This window comes from Cucumis sativus, chromosome 3 (genome assembly GCF_000004075.3).
Source record: "Cucumis sativus cultivar 9930 chromosome 3, Cucumber_9930_V3, whole genome shotgun sequence".
NCBI classification, from domain to species: domain Eukaryota; kingdom Viridiplantae; phylum Streptophyta; class Magnoliopsida; order Cucurbitales; family Cucurbitaceae; genus Cucumis; species Cucumis sativus.
In genome coordinates, this window is record NC_026657.2 from 11090199 (window position 1) to 11108899 (window position 18701).

Genomic DNA, 18701 nt, shown 5'->3' on the forward strand with positions numbered 1-18701 from the left:
CTTCCATGCAGTGGCCCCCACATACTCTATTTTTTCCTTATTTTTATATTTATACTACACTGGGCCCCACATTTTTTAATTTTCTCATTATTTATATACGTGGGTCCCACACACTTCACTTTTTCTCATTATTTATATATACATACTCACATATAATATAATATATATATTATACATTTAAATTCTAAAAATATCTTTCTTTATTAAATTAATTTATTTTTTTTATTTTTTTCTTTATATATATTTAAATATCACAATCTTCAATCTTCAATTTTTCTTATTAAATTCATTTTTCTAATTTAATTTAATTCTTTCTTAATAACAAAATTATACATATATTTTTTTTCCAATTTTCAATTTTTTTAAAAAAATCTCATATATTAACAAAACATGTTATTAAAAATATATTAAACAAATTAAAAGAGTAATAATAATAATTGAGATAAGTTAAAATTACTAAAAAAAATAATAATAATAACACTTGAAGCCACACACATTGATAATTGAATAAAAAGAAATTCATGTTTATGGTAAAAGGAAAAAAACAAGAATTGGTTCGATTACAAATTAAATTTAAAAACTTAATGGATAATTTTGAATTGCAAATTTATTGTTATTATTATTTTTAGAGTACGTTTCAACTTCTTTCAATTACTATTATTATTTTTATTTGTTTAATGTATTTTTTAATAACATATTTGGTTAATATATGTGTTTTTTTAAACAGAAAATTAGAAAAAGATATATATAATTTTGGTTAAGAAATAATTAAATTAAATTAGAAAAGATGAATTAATAAGAAAATTTGAAGATTGAGATATTAAATAAATAAATAATATATATATATATATATATATAAATTATTATTATTATTACTCTTTTAATTTGTTTAATATATTTTTAATAACATGTTTTGTTAATATATGAGATTTTTTTAAAAAAAATTGAAAATTGGAAAAAAAATATATGTATAATTTTGATTAAGAAAGAATTAAATTAAATTAGAAAAATGAATTTAATAAGAAAAATTGAAGATTGAAGATTGTGATATTTAAATATATATAAAGAAAAAAATAAAAAAATAAATTAATTTAATAAAGAAAGATATTTTTAGAATTTGAATGTATAATATATATATTATATTATATGTGAGTATGTATATATAAATAATGAGAAAAAATGAAGTGTGTGGGACCCACGTATATAAATAATGAGAAAATTAAAAAATGTGGGGCCCAGTGTAGTATAAATATAAAAATAAGGAAAAAATAGAGTATGTGGGGGCCACTGCATGGAAGTCGTGTACCCCGTCCACGACTTCACCTCAAAACACCTATTTTTGAAAATAGTTTTGCAACTACCCTATTTTTGAAATATGTTTCAAATTTTACATTATTTTTAAAAAAAATCCGAAATTTTATAAACTATTAATCCCTATTGTGATTTGACCATGGTATGAAAACTCTATATATTTTTTCTTTTTGGTAATAAAATAACAATGGTCAGCTAAGTTAATTCAAAGGTGCTTTTTACATATAAATATTGGTTTGATCTGCTTTATATTATTCTTCCTAATCCATGGGTTTGGCTTACAAGGTTTCAATCTTAGCCATCCATCTCTAGGAGTTTCATGCCACTCTGGACTTGGAATCTACACATACTGTCTCTATATATTTATTTATATGTATTAATATGCTTTTGAGTCTTTATTTTCTTTTACTAATTAAAAATACGAGAACAAAGTTGCTAATATAAACAATAACCTCCAAATTCTTAATAGATACATTATAATGTTAAAGAATTTACAAATATAACAATTCCGTTTATTACTAATACTTCATGTTTTTTTCGTGAATAGATTATTTGACTATATTTGTAATTTTTTTAAAAATGTTATATATTTAATGATTAATTTTAGAAGTTTTACAAAAATGACGATTTAATGGGTTCTAGCACAAACCCACGCTAGTGTGTGCATCGTTTGCATACACAAGCTATCACGCTTGTCATGTTTAGCTCCACAAGTTTAAAGTCATTCATTTTTACTTAGTCATCAAAGCATATGGAATGTTTTCAACGATGAGATAAGAACAACTTCTCTTTTAGGGATTAACCAAAAAGGTAATTTATTCGAGACTATCTTTCGTCGAGTCATATGGGGTTGACTTGAAGATGTCGATATCTATGTTAAGTTGAAATTTGTGTAGGTATATATAAACTTTCTAAGCTGTATATATTAGACTATGCATTTTAAAAACCTTTCATTTGAATTCACCAACTTTCAATTCCATATTTAATATGACTTTACCTTTAAATTGTTTAATGGTTCTTAGGTAATATATTCAACAAAGCTATGTGGAAGTATATATTAAATTGACGACAACTAATATAAGAACTTAGTATATGTATATTGAAACAAATAAAATGAAATGTTTAGGAGTGTTAAAACTTTTTAAAATTAAAGTATTAAGATTAGATAGACACAAGACAAAGGCTTATTAAAAAAACTTCAAAGTATAAAGATTTATATGTTCTAAACTTTCAAGTATTTTTTTCTTCTTCAATTTTTATTTAGCCAAACAATTATATAAGCGTATGATCATAGTAGTTTCGAGAATATTATGTTGCATATGGGTCTAATTTTTAAGAAAAAAAGTCAAAAATAATATAACCTTTAAGTTTTACTTGTGTCGGCCGAAAAAAAAAAGCTTGTTGATTTTAATCAATAAGATAAATTACAAATCTAGTTTCTACATTTTGAAACTACTACTCGATTAGGCTTTTAAACTTTAAAAGATGTAGTAGGTCGTTAGATCCAATTATTTGTATAACATTTAGTTGATGTTTAAAATTAACTAGTAGATATTTGAATGCCATTTAATTTTCTTTTTCTTTAATACGAATGACATTTAATTTTATATCAAATAGTTTGTAATCCAAACTAAAACCTAGAGTTAAAAGTGTTAAAAGTATAAAGATCAAAAGTTAAAATAGGTTTTTTTTTTTTTTTTACTTAAATATAAGTAATTGATAAAAAGAAATTAAACTCATCTTCTTCATCATCAAAGGGGTTGAGACCTAAATGCATGCCCAAATTCAACTCATACTAAATTTAAAATCAGCTGAATGAACAATTGAAGTCCAACCTAATCCATCCATCTAAATAATTGAATATGGACCATCATTCATAAGAGTAGGCTTGCTCATGGATTATCTCGTTTGAATTATATTTAATGGGATATGAACCACTTCTTGTAAGAGTAGACTTGCCCATGAACGATTTCGTTTGATCTATATTTGATTAACTCGTCATTTGATAGACATATCATAACATAACCACAGTGTACATGGTATGTCTCTATGTCTCTATGTGTGTATATAGATATATTTATATATAAAGATATATCTTTAAACTTACATATACCATTCTTTAATTAATAAAGAAATTTAAAAAATATATTAAAAAAAAGGAAAGCGTTTATGAAAGATAAAACAAAAGGAAACTAAATAATAGTGATAATTTATAGTAAAAAGTACCAAATTTAAATTTAAATTAAACAAGAAAGATATTTCTAAATTCTTTTAATTAAATATAGTGAATTTGGACTAGAGAAGATATGAACAAGATAAAGTGAACTTAATTTTAAAAGAGACCAATTAATTATTGATCAAATAAAAATTTGATCCTCAACTGGTTTGGATAAGATTAAACTCATATTCTAATTTTAAAAAGATTAATATAAAATGAAAGCCAATTTTACTTTGTTATAATTTCATATGAGGTAACTTAAACTTATGACTTTCTTGTTATTATAAAATTTTTATTTTGAATTTAAGACAAAAATTTTTTTCTTTGTTTTGTAAGTCATCTCTTCATGATATTATACGTGTTTTTCCCGATCCAAATTAATTTGATATCGACAAATGTTGAAGGGGCTAATCGAATGAACTCGAACTAACCTAAGCTCCATGAAATGTGTGGGTCAAGGATTGGGTCATAAACTTGATTATTGAAGAGAGTGGGGTTGTCGTAGGCCCAAAAGTCTCTTGGGCCCAAGTTGTATTTTTCTTCAGGATACTTGAGAAATGTTGCATATAACCAAAATGGTTTTCATTTTTAGCAAATAAATAGCAAAGAATGAGGATGGAGAGTGTTTAATCAAAATTGAGGAGAAGTGCTTTTGGAGAGGCAAAAGCATGAAATCAATTTAATTACGGCTCATATTGGATAAAAACATACGTGAAGAAACATAAAAATGGTTTTGTAAAAATGAACTCTCCTAATGGTAACAACAAATTTAGATCAGTAATGGAAAAGTAAAAAAAAAAAAATGAAGATCGTTCACAGTTTTGATGTCCAAATAGAGAAGTTCCACATTTCATGCTAATGAACAAAGCAGATAAAAAAGAAGAAAAAATATCCAAAATATAAATTTATTTTGGTTTAAAAGAAATTGAATACAGAAAATCAGTTGTTAGCAAGAATTTAGAACATTTATAAAATACAGAAACGAGATTAGGTTATAGATATAGTCATAACTTAAAAATAAACAAAACTCAACAAATGTGTATTGAACTATTAAGTCGGAAAGGAATGATGTTTGGATCTGTTGTAATTAAAAAGAAAAAAAGGAAAAAAGAAATGTGGTGTTGGGAATGGGAATGGGAAGTGGGCCAGAATTGGTAGGCACAATAAAAAGGGCATACGGAGTCGGAAGATTGGTCTCTGGGAATATCCAGATTCGGAGAAGGATACATGGGTCATAAAGACAAAAGAGGGAGGGGTAAATAAGTAAATTTAGAGTTAAATACCCCACAACGCATTACGCAAAGGATAGAGAGATAGGTGAAGAAGAAGAGGAACGGAAAGGGCATTGGGAAATTATGATTTCTGGAGTGTTCTGGTCCTAAAATCTCCCCCCCCCTCTCTCTCTCCAATCCAATCCCCTCTTTCCCCCACCCCTTTCTATAATTTTCCAAAAATTAGGTTTAATTTTCTAATAAACCTCTCTGTTAGTTATCTATCTTCTTCCCCCAATAGATTTTACAAAACCCTAGTTTCTCCTTTCTTCTTACTTTTTCTCCTCTTCATCACTGTATACATATAAAAACACACACACCTGAATACCTACCTACCCTGCCTTCCTCTTCTTTTCTTTCTTGCAATGTCAGTCTCCGGTGGTGTTTCGATTGCCCGAATCCGTGGCGAGAATCGCTTCTACCATCCACCTGCGATGCGACGTCGTTTGCAGCAGCAGCAGCAGCAGCAGCAGCAACAGCAACAACAACAACAACAGCAGCAGCAACAGCAGCCGAAGCAAAGTGCTTTAGATTCTAAGGACGTTGTGGCGGCTGCTACTTCCACGATCGACGACTTGGAAAAGAGGAGTGAGTTTGATGAGTGTCGTTCTTGGTCCACTCGCTCTGATTGTTCTGTTTCCGATCGGGGACTCGCTGATTCTACTAATTTGGATCGCTTTTTGGAGCATACTACTCCTCTTGTTCCGGCTCATTGTATTCCTAAGGTAATCATTGCTTGCTCAAGCTACTGTTTTTTGTCCTCTCCTTTTTTTCACTTGATGTTTCCTCGGACTTTTTAATTTGCTTTCTGGACTTGAAACTAGCTTATTGTCATGGTCAGCCTTCGTGTATGAACTTCTGAGATGTGTGTATTGAACAATCAATTACGGTTATTGCAATTTTGTTAGGTTCAAGAACTTGTGGTTAAGTTGATTAGCCTTGAGGCAGATGTGAAATCTTCCTTTCACAATGTCCCCCCTTCCACTTCCCATCTCTGCTTCTACATTGTCTCTGTAATCAATATAACTGTAGTGCTAGTTTTTTTTCTATCTATTTAATTTCTTTTGTTTCACTAGGATATCGGTTAAGAAGTTGAGTACAGATCTTAGCTAAGTTGCTTTTAATTTGAGAACCTGACTTTGCTTCAATTTCTCAAATCATTAAATTGCTTCTTTAATTGGCTTTTTGGGGATGTCGACAGACGAGTCTGAGGGGGTGGAGAAATCGTGAAGTTTCAGAGGCATCTCCTTATTTTGTGCTCGGTGATCTCTGGGAATCTTTCAAGGAATGGAGTGCATATGGAGCCGGTATCCCTCTATTGTTAAATGGCAGTGACTCTGTAGTACAGTATTATGTTCCATATCTGTCCGGCATTCAACTCTATGTTGATCCTTCAAAGTCCTCTGCACTAAGGTAAGGATTATTCATAGATCACCATATTCTTATATCTATTCATTTCTTGCAATTTTTTTTTGTTTATTTCCCTTTTATCCTCATTGCCTATATGAATTGAATTTGATAAGGTATGTATTTATGCTGTTTGGTAAGAAGTAATAAGATTGTCCCTGATTCTATTTTGTTTTTGTTTTTTTGAGATCTCAGGCTTTGTTTAGATTATATTTATAGGATAGGAATGCTAGCTTTATTTTTTCTAATTTTGATTGGTGATTCGTTTACAATACTATGAATGCTAGCTTCATCTATTGTTCAGGATTGTGCAATATGTATATCTTGTTAATATTTAGGTTGCAAGGGTTTTCTTGATCTTGGATCTTCAATTGTGTATAAAGGAGGAAAGGGGAGTACCTTCTTATTTTGGGCAATGGTTTACCTTACATTTCACTCTTTTTATGGGTTATAACTTGCTGAACATATCCACTCTGGGTTTAACAATATATGTATAAAATTGCTTGGCTGCTGGCTGTTGGCTGTTTTCCCCCCTTCACATATTCTTTTCTTCTTTGCACAAGAAATGTGATTAACATCATTTGTTATTGAAGAGGCAGCGGTTATATGCCCTAAGATCTGGTCATCATTTATTTTAATACTAGCCTATTTTTTCAGTGGTTAATTCTTTCACCATCTCATTGATCTTTCCTTTTGATCTTCATCCATTAAGCTTTTTTGCCTTTGGTCATTTATATTTTATTTTTACAAAAAAGCCTTATTCTAAGTTGTTTTTGTGTTATAGATTTATTAAGATGGAAATGATGTTGTTATTGTTTTCTGAGCTGGTAAATGTGGCAAGTATTATCTAAAGTTAGGTACATGAGAGTGGTAAGTGGATTTCTAATTTGATATTGTATTTTGTAGTAGAAGGCGTGGTGCAGATAGTGATGCTGAGTCATCAAAGGAAACAAGCAGTGATGGAAGCAGTAATTCTGGGGCGGAAAAGAAAACGAAAACTGCCCTTCAGAATGAGTGGATACAGGACTTTAATGTTCCGGGGTCACAAAGAGCTCTTCAGATGAATGTACCTTCTTCCGAGTCATCGAGTGATGAAAGTGACTCTTGCTACCGTCATGGTCAGCTTGTTTTTGAATACTTGGAACGTGATCCACCATTTTGTCGTGAACCATTAACTGATAAGGTAGGTTTGTTTTTATTTGGCTTTAGTACATGAGGGTATTGCATTTCAGCCTTCTTGATAACGAACATGAACTTGCATTGAACAGATCACTGTCCTTGCATCACGTTTTTCTGAATTAAAGACATACAGGAGCTGTGACTTATCTCCTTCCAGTTGGATATCTGTGGCATGGTTAGTTATGTCTCCTCCTGATTACGTTTTATCATGATCCAATTCTTTTACTCTGACATATTTGACTGTTCTCTAAAGGTATCCAATTTATCGGATTCCGACGGGGCCGACTCTACAAAGTCTAGATGCTTGTTTCTTGACCTTCCATAATCTGTCAACAGCATTTCAAGGTATTTCCTCCTTGTTTTCTTATGTATATAGATACATATTTCATCAATCAATTCTTAGTGCTAGTGTATGCTCTGCGTGCTGCATTGCTTTTCAGTCAAATTGATCTCAATGCATATATTCAACTACTTAGGTGTTATTAGATTGTTTATCACCTGTTTTAGCTAGCTGTGTTATGGAAAAGCATCGGCTGTGGCTGTGATTCTGTTTTTGTCGGAATATTTTTCAAGAAGAAAAAAAGGAGTAAAAAGTTGAGTTTTTGGTAATATATCTGTAGAAAACGTTTTAGGACAATATTTATTTCTCAGCTAAAGCTGCAATATGCCTATAGTGTAATCAACTCATAATCTATCATTGGCTTGTGCTATTAAGTTTTTCATAAATTGCATTTTTAAGAAAGACATTCAATGGGCATCGTGGCTTGTGTTTGGAGCAGGCATCAGCACGGATGGTTTACAATTCCATTGGCCAAGAGTTAGAGAGGTGTACACTGCAGATTGCCCTCTCAAACTGCAGTTGCCAATATTTGGACTTGCTTCCTATAAGTTCAAAATTCCTTTTTGGAATTCGACTGGTGCAGAGGAATGTTCGAAGGCTCACTCTTTGTGGCAAGATGCCGACAGCTGGCTTAGGTTATTAAACGTAAACCATCCTGATTACAGATTTTTCGCATCTCATAACTCATTCTGGAGATGATAACGAAGGATATATCATGCATGATGCATAAATGTGGGATTACAGTTTTAAGTCCAAAGAAACTCGCTTCTCCTGAATGTCGTGAAAGTTTTAATAGCATCTTTGGCTTCCTTTTTTTCTCAAAAGAAATTCTACTTTGACCACCATATAAAGGGTGGTACTGTACAGGGAGAATGATGTTGATAGTAACATTACGGTTGAAACGGGGGGATTGGCTTTGGGATAGAGTTGTTATTCTTGGAGCGTCAATCCCCATAGTATTCTATTAGTCTATTCTTCCATGTGTTGAGAAATGAGTGATGATGGGAATATGGTGGTTGTGGACAGCGGAGAAACTTCTGTCAAATACCAACACCCCCATTCTTTTTTTTTTCTTCTTACTTTAAATTGTGGGTTAGATTTGTAACTTTCACTGGCACAACGATAATGATGAAAAGTATATCTAGTATTTTAACTGCAATCTTTGCTGTATTTATTAACAGTTAATTAGATAAAGGCAATTGCTGCTCTGTTTGTAAGTGTATGTTCTTGAATACATCTCTTAATCTGCTTCCCTAGGCTTGATGAACATTCTCTATGGTCAGGATGTTCTGTATGGTGTTGGTCATATTAGGTCATCTCCTAATTAATAGTTGATATTTTGAACTTCTCTATGATCAGGATAGTTGAAATGACTCAACAAATAGATGGCAATCCTTATCAATATCATGGTGTCATAAGTAAGAGTTTGGAACTTGTATGTTGCGATGACCCACAAGTTTGAGATTGATATTTCAAGTTGTGAAGTTTGAGATTGATATTTCAAGTTGTGTTGGGTGGAAGCCTTCACTTTCGTTTCGTATAGGTTGGATGTGAGCCATGTTGGGTTGGCTGTACCATGTGGATAGTTCTGATTTTAATACTAATCCATGAGTTGGATGGATGTTTGGTTGCATTTGGTTATGTGTGTACTTGCTGACCTTATAAGAGTGTCCCATTGTCAGAGTTCGAAAATTTAGGCATCCAAATGCTAACCCTAAGTTACATTTTTCAGTTTCACAAAGTTTCTATGTTATTCGATTTCATTTGTCCAACTAAAGTGCTTTAGGGAAAGTACTTAATTACATAGCTTGTCTTAGTTAAAAACGTTAAAAACTGTTTGAGCTTCGTTGATTAACTTAGGGCCAGCTAAGTTTTGTGTCTATGCCCTTGAGTGATAGGCAATGGATATTGTTTTATCTTCGTATAAGTCATTTATTTGGTTAAATAAACTTGACTTTTGGCTTTGGGTAGTTTGAAGTTTGTATCTGTTTGGCTTGTTAAAAAAATAGTCTTATATTCTTGTTTGGAGTTGGAATTAGGACGATTTTTATGGGTTTACATAAAAAAATTCGGATCGAGAAATTTAACTAAAGGTTAATTAATGTCATGGCTTTGAAAAAGAACCACTTCCTCTTCCTGGCTCTTATGATTATTTAATTAATTATTAAAACGAGGGTAATGCATGCTTGCACCTAATTTGATCTAATTGAATGATGATTTATTAGTTAGTCAGATTTAAATAGTTTCTTTGTTTCGTTACAGTATGATGACTTAAGTTGAATCTCAGGACGATGTTAAAACTGCATTTCGTAGGCCTGAAAGTTTGTTGGATTGCAATTACATTACCGTTTTGATTTTCAGAAATCTAAGGTTTTCTTGGGCAAGTGATTGAGTTATTATGACTCTTGCATTCTCAAGTTGTGGTCTTACTAATCAACTGATCAAAAGAAATTATTTCACAATAAATTAGTTCCATAATCCATTACCCATTTCAATGCCCAACTACCGTTTAACTAAAGTGACAACCATATTTTTCATTTTGTATCCTTACATATTATTTATTTTAATTTGAACAATTCTTGGTGAATTATGAAGCACTAACAGTAATAGCTACTTATGCACTGTCTTAAAACGTGCATAATTTAACCATTATGAATAAAGAATGGACTATAAATTTTGAGACCGGAGATTCAATCTTCCACAATATAAAAGAATATACACTATCAACTAACCAAGACATTAAATATTCAAACAACCACAAGCTCCAAACTTGACAAAATATTTAGTTACAACATAGCATAAACCCTAACACTGTAATTCAAATCACTTGTTCCAAATTTATTTATATGTGAAAAAAAAAATCATTTTGCTCAACGGTAATTTAAGAGAACAATCACTAGCAAATGAAACAAAATTCTTTGAGAAATATTTTAGATAATAAAAACTTCAATTGTTAATGCGTAGCTCTCGTAGCTCAGTTGGTTAGAGCACCCGTTTAGTAAGCGGGAGGTCTTGAGTTCGACTCTCAACGAGAGCATAATATATTGCTATTTTGTTTTATACATTTTCATAATTCCATTTTGTGAGGCCCAGCCCACTATACACACCATAAACGGGCCGAACCTAAGCCCAATGCTTATTTCCATTTTTTCGGCTAAACATAGTCAACGAACTAAAACGACAAGTCGACAAATTCATTTAATCAGTATATTATTTTTTCCTTTTTTTTTCTCTCCTTTTGAAATGAAAACATTTTATTTGTCTTTTTTGAGTACAAGAAATGACAGCTCAGCATCATGAAATGATGAAAATATGCAAACATTAATAATTGAGTTGAAGGGTAATGCATAGACATTATCACACACATTACAACTAAGAAACCATTGGCTACCATTTTTATGATTCATAATCAAAGATTCCCCAAATCCCTTCTTGATCTTTGCAAAACCAAGAAAGAGTGCATGCATGGCATGGCATAACATGGTCACCCAATCCACTCCAATCATACCTTTCTTCACATTTTCCTCCCTTTTTTGCATGGGTGTATCATATAATTATCCCGACCTTCGAGATAATATAGTGTACTATTTTTTTCTTTCATCCCTTCTTAACTACTACACAATCGTGTAGTAGAGATGAATTTTTTAATTCTGTCTAGATTAAAGAAATAGAATATGATTTCTTTTGTTGTGATGTAGAGAACTTCTTGGGTGATCTTTTCCAAAAAAAAAAAAAAAAAAAAAAAAAACCATAAGAACATATATGTAAAGTCAACTCTTACCCCATAACGAAAGACTTGACAACTCATTTTTAAAAATTGTGGACAATCTCACTCTTCTTTTGTTAACTAGGACAAAGTCGAAATCTCAAATCCGTATATGTATTTGGTGTGTAAATCTAAACAAACTTATTTTTTCTTATCGTCCGATTGTTAGAGAACTCGTACTAAATTAGGTTTTGAAACTTTCCTTTCTCGACGAATGAGATATTGTCGAAAACTTTGTGCATAAGTAAAATGGGAGCTGTTCTAGGATAAAAAGGGGGGCAAAAGCTAGAAAGAAGCAATGAGAAGGACCATAAGCCATAAATGGTGACAATGAGAGAGGAAAAATAAATAAGGAGAAAAAAAAGAGATAAGGAAGAAGAAGAGGGGAGAAGATAATATGTGTTAATATGTTTTATACATTGAAGTAGTTATGGTGATTGTTGAGGAATGGCAAAAGTTGTTGGCAAGAGAGGAGGCAGAGGACTAAACCCTTTTCAAGAAAAAAACAAGTTCTAAGGTCTAAAGAAATGTGCAAATTTAGATTATGGAAATAATAATAACAATAACAATAAATAAACAAATAATGTTTAATATAATGAATTATATAAGTATAGGGTTGCAAGGCTGGCAAATGGGTTTTTATTTTATTATATTTGGAGTTTAGTGAATAGAAAAATTTGAAAAATGTGGATTTTGATGGCTAAAGGCCAATGGACCCTCTCATTGCCTTTTTCTTACTTCACACGTAGTTTCCAATTTCGCTTTCAATTATTCTTCAAAAAAGAAAATTTGAAAATTTGAAAAAACAAAAAGCAAAATGAAATTATACTTTCTTTTTCTTTTTCTCTTTCTCTTGTATTGATAATAATCTCACGTGCTCAATTATGCATTTCCCTTTTCCTTTTCTTCAACCTATTTGCATTCCACAACTCCTTAAACCCTAACCTGCTTGCCTTCTAACCATTATTTGTGTTTTCTATTATATCTCTGCACAGTTCGTATCTTTTCACAACTAAATCACAAATTTTAGCCAACAAATTTAGGTAAATTTATTCACTTCACTTTAATTTCTAGTTTGGAAAATGATAGTAGCATGTTTTTTATGATAGAATATATTACTTTTTCTATGCAAGTGATACCCTCAATACTCTACAATATCAACAAACTCTTTACTTTCTAGACTAAATCCAAGTTCAACAAATTTTTAAATACAAGAAAAGTTTTATGGGAAAAAAAGTGTTGAGGTAATATAGAAATTAATTAAGGATGTAATCTGAGAGGAACAATCGCATAGGGTTTTAAATAAAGTTGGCACTTGAGCACTATACATTAGAAAGAAAAGAAATGTTTTAAGAAAGCTTATGTATGTAATAGAGCCTAGTTTTAGGTGTGAGATAATAAGATCCTAATAGTGTTGTTGGTCATTTGACCATAACTAATTTAGACCAAAATTTTGTTGACCCCATGATAGTTATGGCCTAAGTCCTAACATGGGTGGGATCATATTTACCTACCCCATGTGAGTTCAAAGATAGCCTAGTTCAAGATTCAAGTAAGACCACCCTATTCGATGGCCTAAGCGATTAATTTAGTCGGTTTCTAGTACATACCTTTAAAGCTAGAAACACTAGAATTCACATCTAAATATTAATATTAACCGATTTTATGACTATAGATTCAAAATAGAAGTACTAGATTTTGTTATCACACTCTATACACTCTATCCTATGTGCTACAACACCAACTTAATTACACAAAAATTGTAGCAATTACGTCACAACCTATTTATGATCACACATAATATAATGTACACACTATATTATTGAAACATACATAAACTCATTTCAAATTGACTCAAACGTATGATGAAATATTATTTTACAAATATCACATGTTCTTAAATGCCAAAACTATAGGTACAGGGGTTTGCAAAAAATGACAAGAAAAATTATGATAATAAAACTCATGTCGCTACATATTTTAAATTACAAAAGTAGTAAATTTAAAAGCACATAGTCATTTGATAATTATTTGATATATCTAATTACTTCTCGTATTTCTAATATGCAAAAAAAAAAAAAAAAAAAAAAATACCATGAAGTATTTCTTTTTTCAAAAATAATTTATCATTAGATATAATTTTCTACACATATATATAAATTCTTGAAAGAAAGAGTGCTTATTTCTTCAACATTGTTGCTCCAATACAATATTTATTTTTCCTACCCTAACAATACATTTTATGATGCACATGACTAATTTACTCCAACCAACTCTATAAACACAATAAATATTAAGTCGTTTCATTTTCAAACCAATAATGAAAATGGTGCATTCAGGTGACATAATAGCATACAATTTAATTTCTAACACTTGGATACATATAATTACATGATAAAGAAGGCAAGAATTCAATAAGTTTCATTAACATATCAACATTTTCCTTCATGTTTTACATCATATTATGAATTCAACGTTAACCTCAAGAGTCAATATTATAGAGATTCTATTATTTTATAAAAAATTGACAAAACATAATAAATAATTATCAATAAAATAATGTTAAATATGATATAAATAACAAAAACATTTAAACCACTTCTTTTATGAATATTTTTATAAGCGTGAGACATCAATATAATTTTTTTTATCAACATTTTAAATTTTGTATGAGACAAATCAAAATTTAAAATATGAATGTTGATAAAAAATGTTAAAATTTCAATAGAAAAGATAAAATTAAATCATCTAAGTTTGTGTATATAAGTAGCTCTTATTTTGTTTGTGTTTGAATGATTTTTGAAGAAGTATAAGGAAAATATAATTTTTTGCTAAAATGTAGAAATATGGATATGGAAAGAAAAAGGAAACCCAAAAATTGAAAACAGAATAGGAAAGAGAAGGATAAGGGTGAGTTTGTATGGTTTAGATATGGATGAACCTCAAGAAAAAGAAAAAGGGTGACGTTCACACGGAGGGTTGTGTTGTTGACGTGGACCCTTCAAAGTACTTGCATGATTCCGCTCCAAATGGACGGCTGTGATGAGAAGAAAAGTACTAAATTGTCATTTTCCCATTTTGGCCTTTCGGATGGCACCGACTGAGCCTTTGTGTTCTTCGACGACGCACGTGCCAACCAAGTGGGCCTTTTCTTTATGCAAAACGGCGGAGCCCAGCCCAAATAGTTTTACCTTTGGCCCACTTATTTTGTTTCCGTCTTTGTACGTGTGGTCCGTCTTACCACCTACGTCGTCCCACACGCCTCTTCCATATTATTATTGTTATTCTTTTAACTTATTCATACCCTACCATTATTACTCTTTCAGGTGTCTCCCATTATATCTTTTTCTTCATTCTTTAACCCAACTCTAATTAACACTAACTTTAACCTTTTTATTATTTTACAATCTCATCTACTTTAACATTATGTCACTATGCATGTTTTCAAGGTTGACTTTGACCCTTTTTTTTTTCTTTTCTTTTGTCTAACCTAACCCCACAACCCCAAAAGAGGAAACACCCCTTAGTTAGGATGATCTACTTCGTTATATAATAACGTTGATTATTTTTCTATAGCGTGAGAATATAAAGGACAAATGAGGTGGATAAGTACTAAACAAAATGAAATGACACAAACAACATACTTTTGTATGGGCCATATGTAAAATTCTATTTATAGGATTTTGATATTTTATCCAATCCCCATCTTGTTATGTTATGTTATTTGTTTATCAAATGAATCGATGTATATAAGGTAAGACTTAAAAATGTTTAAAAAAAAAAAAAGAAGGGTGTATAGTTAGAGTAAAAGAAAAGAATGGGGGAGAGGGAAAATGGGAATTAGGAAATGGTTTAGGGTTTAGATATTGAAAAAAGTGGTAAGGAGAAAGGTTGGGGAGGTGGGAGAGAAAAGCAGTTCTCAAAATCACCTGAAATCCCCCAACCAAATGAAACTAAAAGCAGCAATTGCACGCTCACTCCCACTTTCTTTAATACTCGCGCCCGCGCGTGGCCTTTCTCTTCCTCAAAAGCACAAACTTCTTATTTCCCTCTTCCCCATTTTTCTATTCCTTTCTTTTCTTTTTCTTTCTTCAAACAAATTACAAATACTATTTATTATGAGTTAGTGTTTTAGTTATAATAACAATCTCATACTCACTATTATTTATAAGAATTGATGAATGTTTTGATATTTGATTTATTTGACATTAATTGTTACACGTTTAGGGACCTATTTGATACCTTAACATGGCTTTAACCCACTCCCTGTATTTTTTTTATTTTTCTTTTTACTTTACTTGTTTTTGTTGTATGGTCATTTAAGGGCAGACTACATAATTCATGGGTAAGAGGCAAAGAGAAAGGTGAAAGGAATATACAGTTTGCCAGTATATATTTAAACAAAAAAACAAGAACTTTACAAAAAGCTCACTTCTTTTCTTGCAATTCAACTCCAATACATACACACACACACACACACAATAAACAAATACCCAACTGCCCATTATTTATTTCTCCCCCTTTTCCCCCTCTTACTTTCAACTTTCAAAACTACCAAAATATATAATAATAATAACAACAACAACACATTACACCACCACATAACCCAAAACAATCCCTCATTGTGTTTCACGAGATGATAAGTGCAACGTGTCACATTATGAGTGGCTTATATGGTAGATGACATGGCATCATGAGCCCCCCCCCTCCCCCCCAAGAAAAAGAGCATTGGGGGGGAGCTTCAAAAGCAGTGCATGAGGAGACTGTAAAAAGGGCAAAAAGGGATAGAGTTGGGGTTTTGGAGTTTGTTTTGTTGGTATCATAATTTATATATATAACTCAACAATTCTCCCATTCCCCCAATATATATATATACACATACATACATATATTATAAGGTCCTTTTTTGCAATTTATGGGACACTTTAAAAAAGGGGATATCAGAAGGACTTCAACTTCCTTGGGGCCTTTCTTGCAATAATGAGATTAATGTAGCATATTATTATTGCTTATCCTTTGACTTTTTGGTCAACTTTAAAACCCCCCCTCCCACTTTTTTCCTCTCTTGCATGATATATTACTATAGAGTATAGGGTATATATACTCTTGAATGAAAATTTTTATACTTTAATTATTATAGGTTTTCCATATGATCTATGTACAATATATTGTATTGCCTTTTTATGAATGAAGGTATGTTGTAATACAGAAGTTTCTATATATATAAAAAAAGGAAATGTTTTTAGTTTTCCTCTTTTTAATTTGGTTTATTTTGTTGTGATGGATTGATAAAAAAAAAGAGTCTAGGATGGTGACAACTTTCAATACTTTTTTTTGTATGATACTTTCATTTTCGTGGAAGTAGGTATTTTTATAAATAAATCATTATAGTTATGACTTTGGTGAATTGTTTTTTCTTTTTCAAAATTATTGCTATCAAATTACTATCATTTTCAATGTCTATTTTTGTCTTAAAGGTATTTGGGTTTATTTAGTTGAAAATGGGTTTAAAGTAACTCATTCACAATTACCCTAAATAAAATGGGTTTAAAGAGAGAAAAAAAAGGAGATAAATTAAATGATATTTAGATATTTTATTTAGGGTAATTGTCCAGGTGTTAAGTACCACTAATAATTAAGTGTATATAACTATACATTTTTAATTATATATAACTATAGCAAAATTTATTAGTAATAAAATATATTAAAGATAGACTCCTATTCGTGGTAGATTTTATTGTTAATAGACTTCTATTAACAATATATAGTCACCATTGATAGAATCCAAGAGATGAATATCTAAGTTTTGCTAAATTTACAAATTCTTTTGACTAGATTGATGCATTTGTAGTTGCTTTAATCTAGTCAAAATAATATTATAAACATACATAATTATCCCTCATATAATTTATTAATTTACTAATACGGGTGTTAGGACACATTGAATTTATTATTTGATGCTTCGAATGAACAAATTCATAGGTTCTTATATTTACGTTGTTTCTCGCATAGGCGAGTCACTACCATCTATAATTTCTATCTAACAAAAAGTTGCTTCTTCAATCTTTTTGTTTATGTACATAGCAAACACAAACACAAACACAACTTTGATGTCAATTTTCTTGTGATATGTTTGATAGTTAAATACCTTTAGGTTATGAACATTTCTTTTTCTTGATCAGTAAAATTAATAAGTTTAAATTCAATTTACAAATCTACACAAAACAAATTAGCCCAATATAACTTGAAGAAGAAAAGTCTCTTTTGAGTGTACTTTATATTTTCAAGAGATCATATGAATTACTGTTCCTTTATTAATCATGTAGCATATTCCTAGGAACTTGTTCTATATTTTAACTTAAATTAAAGCATATATATATATAGATGCTTTTTCAACTTTGCTCTTAAAATAAAAATGAAATGAAATAAAATAAAATAAAAATTCAAAGGGCATATATTTAATTTTATTTTTATATGAAGGGGAAAGCTTTGAAAAATTATTGTATGTAGGAGTAGTTTGTAGACCTAGACCCTATATATACTTATCTAAGAATTTTGTGGTAAGCTTGAAATAATTATGAGGATTAAAATCTTTTGTAATAATGTATAGGAGAATTGGAAACTCTATATCTCTTCCAAAGAAAAAAAAAAAAGTCTAATGGTTGTTAAAGTATGCTTCAATTGAACCTTAGAATATATAAGAAATAAATATTTGATCAACTTCAACCTTCAAACTTTGCAATTCTTTCTTTCTACAAGGAAGGAAGTAAGTTTGGCTTACAAATTTCTTTAGTTCTTGTTAGAATATAAAATGTCAATTGAACTAAGTTCATATAATTAGGCTATCATAACAAATTCCATAATCCATTATCTATGGAGATGTAAATTTGCAAAGATGTTTTGAAGGGTGAAGGTTGAAAATCTATTAGAATAACCCTATGGGCTACTATAGGATGAGATAAACATATCTTTTATAAGAAATTTTATAAAAACTCAATAAAAAAAAACACATGAACTTAGTTGTATTTAGTTTAGTTCGACTAAATTTTTATCTAGAGTTTCAGATATTGTTGAACTGCCAAAGAGAAATTAACGCGCAATAAAAAAATTTTGTAACTAAAATTTTGAAAGTAGAAAGATCACAATATGATGATTGATATTAACATGACTAAAAAACATAGAATCTAGTTACTTTTAATGAGACATATT

General features: G+C 30.4%; 1 protein-coding gene and 1 non-coding gene across 3 annotated transcripts; both read left to right on the forward strand.

The window, feature by feature from the left end:
• The first annotated feature begins 4860 nt into the window (after nt 1–4860).
• On the forward strand, nt 4861–8943 carry LOC101208769. Of its 2 annotated transcripts, none has more exons than XM_011652765.2 (6): nt 4861–5525; nt 6002–6213; nt 7117–7390; nt 7476–7561; nt 7640–7731; nt 8166–8943. In XM_011652765.2, the coding sequence occupies exons 1-6, from the start codon at nt 5166–5168 to the stop codon at nt 8423–8425; spliced, it is 1284 nt and encodes a 427-aa protein (XP_011651067.2). In that variant the 5' UTR covers nt 4861–5165; the 3' UTR covers nt 8426–8943. The 2 variants fall into 2 exon arrangements, with proteins under 2 accessions (XP_011651067.2, XP_004134231.3); XM_004134183.3 differs by having other exon boundaries at nt 4876–5525; nt 7114–7390.
• A 1746-nt stretch (nt 8944–10689) lies between these two features.
• On the forward strand, nt 10690–10763 carry TRNAT-AGU. The gene has a single exon. It is a non-coding gene; the product is annotated as a tRNA-Thr (tRNA).
• The last annotated feature ends 7938 nt before the right edge of the window (nt 10764–18701 follow it).